At 34.2% G+C, this 8,833-nt stretch overlaps 1 protein-coding gene across 1 annotated transcript; it reads right to left on the minus strand.

Annotated features, from left to right (window-relative positions):
- Positions 1-627: 627 nt before the first annotated feature.
- Positions 628-7,810, minus strand: LOC140745725 (uncharacterized). The gene is made up of 5 exons (XM_073077620.1): positions 7,134-7,810; positions 6,558-6,715; positions 6,012-6,141; positions 4,701-4,823; positions 628-1,043 (listed from the first exon to the last, which is right to left on the minus strand). Exons 1-5 carry the CDS (start codon positions 7,793-7,795, stop codon positions 920-922), a joined length of 1,197 nt encoding a protein of 398 aa, XP_072933721.1. The 5' UTR covers positions 7,796-7,810; the 3' UTR covers positions 628-919.
- Positions 7,811-8,833: the final 1,023 nt, after the last annotated feature.

Raw genomic sequence — 8,833 nt, forward strand, 5'->3', positions numbered from 1 at the left:
GTTTTTAACTAAAATACTAATATTACTTTTAGAATATTTATCATAAAATTATATTACTTAATTAATGTAAGATGTAGTACAAACTATAATGAATACTGCTTATCTTAGGAACATTAGAAATAGGAGATTTCTTACAATATTTACATTTGTAAATCACTAAGTAAATAATTTCTTAGAAAACGTAATTAATATAATGGCAATATAAGATGTAATACTTGATTTGTATTTAATATTTCGAAAAGTAGATTTTATAGTGAAATTAATAAAATTAATGAAAATGTGGGTCAATATTATTTAACTCTTCTACGTCTGTTGTTAATAATCAACCTATCTTATGTTTTGTCGATCAAAGATTTGACTTTTTTTATACTAGACACATAGATTAGTAAAGATTACTCACTCCTAACAAGAAAATGTAACCAGTTTTGAAAATTGATATAGTTGCGTAAAAAAGTTTTGCCACGTCTCCGTGCTAAAATGTCCTAAAATATTGGAAATAATTACTTATTTATGTAAATTACGCAGTATTAGTTATTTATTCGTAAATTTTCTCTAAAAATGTTTTTATTTGTCAAGAATTCAAATATTAAAAAAGAACTTACGATAATAAGTCGTTTGTGGCTTCATTCAATTTCAAGGCGTAGTATCTTTACTAATCTATGACTAGACATTGTTAAATTTCGATCTTTGGTAAGTAGGAAAACATTGGATAGATTGACTATTAAAAATGGATCTTAGAGATAATTTGAACAAATTCAAAATTAGTTTAATAACAAACAAATGTAAGAAGTGAATGGAGCTGTATAATCATAATATTTTCCCCATTTATTAAATTTAATACTATGGCATGAACTATGGCAACATAAATATGGCTTTACATTCGAATAAAAAAGAATTTTAAAAGTCGAAAACATAAAATTTAAGGTGCATTTCCGTGCAAGTAATGCGAGGCATCTTGTAGTTTATGGTAATAGGCGTTGGGTAGAAACGTTTGTGAAAGTCCCCCTTGAGGACCAACGTATTGAGCAGGCACTAGCATTTCTCTGAAACAAAGAAGCGTTATTATTATAACGTGATTTATTTATTTGGTTTACCAACAATTGTTACATTCTTAGAAATCGTGGTACAATATAAATTATAATATAACTAAATGTACGATCATTTAAAGGTATTACCTAAATATTTTGTTCATTGCACTGCATGCAATGACTTACGAGTAGGTTTGAGAATCGGCTACTATCTATTTTCATACCCCTAAGTGATAAGGTTTGTTAATTAACATTTTTTTTATTTATATGGCAACACAACGTTTGCCGTGTCAGCTAGTAAGTATATAAATATAACAGATAAATGAAAAAACCTCCGTTGCTTTTCTACATAATTAACATTATTAAAATTGTTAGGGCAAGTTCGAATTTCATAATTATTTTAAAGGCAACCCCACTTTGATTTTTTTTTGTAACTGGTCACTTCACACATGTGCATATTTTTTGTCACTTAACCTAAAGCTATTATAATTAAAAACCCTACAATTGATTAATGACCCCATAACGAGGACTACGACAATGACTGTAACATTGTAAAAAATATTGACCTTCTAGTCCTTTTGTTTCAAATGTGACACTTTTTCTTTTTAATTTATGGACTATCCCGCCAAATGTTCACATTCATTTGACTGTGGACCAAACTGCATTGCGTGCAGCTATATCTTCTATACGCCTATCTTATATATCAAATTCTCGTGTCACAATGTTAGTTACGGTACTCCTCCGAAACGGCTTTACCGATTTTCACCAAATTTTATATGCATATTCAGTAGGTCTGAGAATCGGCTACTATCTGGGGTCAGCTAGTACATATATGGATTTTAAAACCACATTCAAAATTCGAACGTAACGTAAAAGTATGTGAACTTTACGTTGGTGACCGCAGTAGATCGTAGAAACTTCCGTGGTTCGACTCCGGCGGCACCACCGCCACACCTATTTCTGCCTCATACCAGCAATGTTAAGCGCTGCTGTGTTCAGGTTTCAAGGGTGTGGTAAGGAAGACATACTTTCCCGAGTCGTACCAGCTTAGTTCTCTGGGGTAGTACCTGTGGTCGACCACAGGTACAAAATCTAATCCATGGGCGATGACAGATGTCCATGGGCGGCAGAAGCCACTTACCAAAGGTGGACTGCATGCTAGTCTGTTATTCCTATATTGTAAAAAAAGCTAGAGAAACACAAGTGTGCTGGCACTCTAAATATTAAAATGCCTATCTCAATTAAATAAAGAAAATATTTAATTTGAAAATACGTAGGTACATATGAGAATCAAAACATTTCAAAATATTTAAAAATATATAGGTAAACATATTCCTCCCACTCCATTGAAGCTTATGTGGACAGGAATACCGCCAAATTACTTAAATTTCAATATTATTTATTGACTATTTTAATCATAGATTAGTAAAGATACTTCGCCGCTTTGAAATTGAATACAGCCACAAACGGCTTATTTTAGTAAGTTCTTCTTTTGAATTCTTGACAAATAAAAACATTTTTAGAGAAAATTTACGAATAAATATCTAGTACTGCGTAATTTACGTAATAAATAAATAATTATTTCAAATATTTTAGGGACATTTTAGCACGGAGACGTGGCAAAACTTTTTTACGCAACTATTTCAATTCTCAAAACTGGGTACATTTTCTTGTTAGGAGTGAGTAATCTTTACTAATCTATGATTTTAATTTAATATTTTTATTTTTGTATAATAGAACGTCTTTGATGTAAACGCCCGAGTACAGCCGAACGCAGCCCGAGAGTAACTAACGAATATCAACTATCCTGGGCCGAAACGTTCGGCCGATTTCTGGCCGAAACCGAAACTTCGGACACAACCGCTTTTTTGGCCGAGGCTTAACTGAAACCGAAACCTCGGTTGGCCACTACCAAATATCATGTTTTTTACTTCGTTCCGTTGGACCGATTTTATTAAATAGTCAATAATCGTTTTTGATTTAATAGTTTAATTCAACGCAATTGAGAGGATCTCAATGATGTTAGATTAGAAATCCTTTTTTAAGCTGGAAGTTATTTAATGATTATTAATTAACGTTATTTTTTAATTAGAATATTTATAGTAATATTATAAAGAGGAAAACTTTGTTTGTTTGCTTGATTGTAATGAATAGGCTCAAAAATACGGGACCGATTTTAAAAATTCTTTCACCATTCGAAAGCTACATTATCCACGAGTAACATAGCCTATATTTTATATGATATATATTTGATAAACAGATTTTGAAGCGGTACAAAGTTTGCCGGGTCAGCTAGTCGTTTATAAGTCTTCTTAAGTAAACAAATGAATAAAAGGAAGAAAAATGAAGCACGGAATATTACATGTACCTAAGCCCTTCGGTCGGCACTCACCTTACTCGTATGTTTCAGACAGTGCCCTTTGTTTTAGCTCGGCAATGTTTTACGATTCGTCTGAAGGTCACGGTCATGTTTATGAAAGGCTAAATAAAGGTTTAGCTTGTAAGATTGCGTAATGGAAAGCTTATAATAACTTTAAAGTATAGTCACACTTTGTATCCGAAAATAAATAGATATCCGAAACATTAACCGATATAATTTTGGAATAATTTCGGATGCGGGTGGAGTCAAAATGACACATTATTAGGAAAAGATTTCGTCCGACCAATACCTAATTATTTGTATCTTCAGATAATCCGAAATAACCATATCTCTGCCGTATCCGAAACGGCTCTAGTAATAATATATTTAATACTAGCTGACCCAGCAAACGTTGTATTGCCATATAAATAAAAAAAAAATTAGGGTTGTACTACCCCTAACATTTAGGGGGATGAAAAATAGATGTTGGCCGATTCTCATACATACCGGATAAGCACAAAAAATTTCATCAAAATCGGTCAAGCCGTTTCGGAGGAGTATGGCAACGAAAACTGTGACACGAGAATTTTATATATTAGATTTGTGAAGTTTGGAGTTCTGTAAAAATCGTGCACATATTTCGCTAAAATAATATTTTTAACAAAGAAAGTTTAATATACTCGTATTTAAACTTATTTGTAGATGAAAATAAAATAAAATTACGTGCATACATTAGTATTCATTTATCTATGTATGTAAAAAAAAGCAGTGATAGCCTAGTGGTTAAGAAACGCGACCTCTCGATCGAGGGGTCCGAGGTTCAAATCCCAGGCACGCACCTCTGATTTTCAAATTTATGTGCGTATTAGAAATTAATGATCACTTGCTTAAACGGTGAAGGAAAACATCGTGAGGAAACCTGCATACCTGAGAGATTTATATAAAAAAAAAAATCTTAAAGGTATGTGAAGTCTACCAATACGCACTTGGCCAGCGCGGTGGACTATGGCCTAATCCTTCTCATTCTGAGAGGAGACCCGTGCCCAGCAGTGGGACAGTAAGGGGTTGATGATGATCTATGTACCTACTAGCTGACCCGTCAAACGTTGTGTTGCCATATAAATAAAAAAAATTAACGGTGAACAACCCTTATCACTTAGGGGTTTGAAAAATAGATAGCCGATTCTCAGACCTACTGAATATGCATGTAAAATTTCGTGAAAATCGGTAAAGCCGGTTCGGAGGAGTACGGTAACTAACATTGTGACACGAGAATTTTATATATAAGGTATTGTAACATAAGTTCAACTCACGGTCTATTCGGTTGTTGAGGAGTCCTGTCTCTTTGTCGTCGATTCTTGAACCAGTTGGACACTTGGGTTAGTGTCAGACCAGTCTTCTGGGCTAACGCTCGCTTCTCATCTGGGGTTGGGTACCTGGTAAAAAAAAGATTTTAAAGGTGATAGAACTATATTCGATTCCAAACCCCCACACCTTGACTATGTCCCATTGCTGGTTGCGGACTATGGCCTTCATCTGCAGGAGGCCTACAGCGCATACACACACACTCACATACATATATTGACCACACTACATACAAAATGTGTGTTTTTTTTATAATATAAGAGTAGCAGACGAGCATGCAGTCCACCTGATGGTAAGTGGCTACTGCCGCCCATGGACATCTGTAATCAACCCCAGATAGGATTAGATATTCCTACCTGAGGTCGGCCACAGATGCGCCGCTACCCCTGAGGACTAAGCTGGAACGCCTCGGAAAAGTCTGTCTCCCTTACCACACCCTTCAAACCGGAACACAGCAGCGCTTAACACTGCTGTTATTAGGTAGAAATAGGTGTGGCGGTGGTGCCGCCGGAGTCGAACCACAAAGGGTTCTACCACCTTCACTATGTGTCTAATAAGAGCAGCAATGAGACCCGCTGTGTTCTGGTTTGAAGTGTTTGGTAAGGGAGACGAGCATTTCCGAGGCATTGCAGCTTAGTCTTTAGGGGTAGCGGCAAATCTGTGGTTGACCTCAGGTAGGAATCGAATGATATGCGAGATTGATTGGTCTATGGGCGGCAGTAGCCATCAAGTGGACTACACGTTTATGTGCTACTTCTGTATTATAAAGAAATTTTCCCACTAAAGTAGAGTCAGGTCTCTGCCCACAAAAACAAATTTTGCTTTTTAAATATAAACCGTTATGCCATAATCATATTATGTTGAAACTCAACGATAAAGAAGAAAAAACAAACACTGAACAGATAAATAAATAAATAACATAGATAAATTTAAAAAAATAATGTGAGCCGTCACGGGACGCCAGGCAGATGTGAAACATCGACATTATTTTGTAAAAGTAATATGCAGAAAAGAACATATTGTGATAGGAACTAAATATGTCATAATGATAAAATAAAATATTACGATTTTTTTCCAGATAACGATGACTATTTATTGAATAAACATTTATTTTCATTAAATACAAAAATTTACGAATTTATTTCAAAAGACTGTATATATATATACCGAGCATGCGTCGCCACGGCATGCGTCGCCACGCTAGAAATCGTGCGGCAGTTTTACGTGCGGCTATAGATGTTTCACATCAAAAATCTTACCTATTTCTATAATAACAGTCTTTCAGTGCGTTCCGACTCTTCTCCTTGAAGCAATAGACAGTTTCTTCGCCATCCCATATTGTCTTTGGTAGAGGATACTTTTTTCTTAGTCTGTATTTATCTACAGCACCTTTAAAAAATAGTCATGTTAAACCTTTGCCTAAAATCCCTTGAAATACATAAATAAACTCAATAAGACACGGTAAAATCTTATTTTGGCTGTATTAATATTAAAATTAGTTTTAGCCTGACCTGGAATCAATAGAATTCATATCCGATACGAATTATTTTTGCCGCAAATTGAAATATTTTTTGATAATTTCAATGCAGGTGACCAACTTAATCTGATATCATAAAAGAAAACTTATATTTTCCAAATATATTGTATTTACCAGTATGTACCGAATGCTGATAGTTAAATATTATGTTTACCTTACTGCATATTTTTACGAGTATTTTAACCGTATACAATAACGCACCTTTGCCTCACAACAAAAAAAAAAGAAACAAATCCTTTGCCAAAAATAAAAAAGAAAAAAAACTCACCCAATGGCCGTCCTCGGACCTTCTCCGCTTCTTTATAATGGGCCTTGAACCACAGATCTTGCAAATCGGTGTGATGGCGCGGCGGGAAACTGTGCGCTTCCAATATGGCATACAACTCTTGGAACACGCCTCTATGGTACGCTACTAATGCCCGCGCTCTAGTAAATAAATATAAATTGGGTTTAAAATAATATAAAATACAAGTTACAATTACAACGAGGTTTCGCGAAGAAAATGACGTGTTTATATCAGCGTCAGAAAATATTTTTTGTTCGAATATGACTTGGCTATGAAAATATTCATTATTTTAATTGATTCATATACTAGTGAAATTTATGAGAATAATAATTACTTAAGCTTATTTATAACATGATACCTAATCAAGATATAATTTTAACAATCAAGAAGATTTAGCTGAATCGATTTTAAAGTTTCATTTGCACAAAAAGAAAATAATACAAATACTGGCATAGACCATTAAAAAAATAAATATATAAGTATATCTCATGTCAGAGGAAGTTTGAAAAAGGAATCGTGTCTTTATGATTTTTGCTTAAAAAAATAAAAATTAGTTACCTCAGCACAGTTTCGTTCCCTCGCAACAGTTCACTGGGCGGCAGACTCCATAAAAACGCAGCCAGTTTTTCTATATCACCCTTTTGTTGTAACGCCTCACACACACACTGAACTTGCTCCGAATTAAAATTTAAACAACGCCTCATATTACTGCCTTCTTCAAAATATTGTTGCACCTTTTCCCTGCCATTGATCTCAACATTTGCATTTTCGAACGGTTGACTGGCTATTTCGATTTCTAACACGTTAGGATTATTTTCGTTATTTTGAACGCAGTTTTTTATATTTGACATATCACTGAAATAAGCTGAACGCATTGAACGGTCTTCGCATTCGATTTGTGAAAATAAATTATCTGTGATTGGCGGGAGTTTGAGTTCGAAGTTCAAGTATTTTTTATTTCTTGGCGACGTTAAGTAATTTTCGAATGAGTTTTTATTGCTTTCTTGTAAATAAACATCTTTGGGATTTCTCTCATCGCTTTGTATGTTTCGTGGAGATTTTTGTTTGCAGGAAAAATATGGTTTTTCATTAAGTTCTGATTGATAAAAGCCATTTTGATTTTCGTATGTAAATGGCGGTAAAGATGTTTCAGACTCGCTTGTCATATCGCTTGACGGACTGAGCCGATCGGAACAAGTATCCATATTTGTGGATTTCATCCCAAAGTATTTTTAATAATTTTTAATAATAGAATATCAAATCTGAAACAAAATTAACATTATTTGATTTTGACGGCAAAGCTACTAAACAAAGAACAGCGTGGTAGAGAATGGGTAGAGATGGTAGAGACAGTTAAATGAACCCAAGACACAAAACCGTTAATAATTTCACAAAATTATTTAATATTTTTGTCTCCGCGTACAAGCAACGATATATCTATATACTACGAATTATTTTAAAAACAATAAATCCTGACTTAAAAATAATTAATTGAATAAATCAATAATGTAGCCTATATTCACTGGGGCCGTTCGAGTATTACGTAAGCAGATTTATTACAATTATTTACCCCCCCCCCATCCCCCTTGTCAGCAAAAGTAAGAAAAGCTCTTACCCCCTCCCCATGCTTACGTAAACTTTTTTCAATTAATGTATTGTTTTTTTATAATATAGTTATAATGTTATAATTATAATTTTTAAAATGCCTAAACGTATGCATGATTTGCGGGAATCCCCGAAAATACGTTTCGCTTTCAAGTAAAGACAATGTGAGGGTTGCTAATCGTGTAAACAAGTAACAAACTACCAATGACATAATCATCATCTAAACTCCTCTACCTCCCATGTCATCCAAAATAAGCAAAACAAAGACCCCCCTAAAAGCGCTTACGTAATACTTGAACGACCCTACTCCCACACATTAGACGAATCCAACGCCAGCTCATAATTATGTTAAAATCCGATTATCCGTTTGGGCTGTAAGGAAAGAATAAGACATACCGAAATACATTCATACAAACATTCATTCACTCATTCACTCGAAAATCATTACACTCCACAATTTCAGTCCTCCATCCTAGCCATGGATGGTAGACATCACGGCACTTCTATAAATCAATAAACATTTCACTAAACATCTTATCAGATTTGTATGTTTTCTCTCATTTTCTTTCCTAATTTCATAGATTAATAAAGATTACTCACTCCTAACAAGAAAATGTACCCAGTTTTGAGAATTGAAATAGTTGCGTAAAAAA

The sequence above is a fragment of the Epargyreus clarus genome, unplaced genomic scaffold (genome assembly GCF_041222505.1).
Source record: "Epargyreus clarus isolate Ecla_fem2 unplaced genomic scaffold, WU_Ecla_fem_2.2 ptg000011l, whole genome shotgun sequence".
Lineage (NCBI taxonomy): Eukaryota > Metazoa > Arthropoda > Insecta > Lepidoptera > Hesperiidae > Epargyreus > Epargyreus clarus.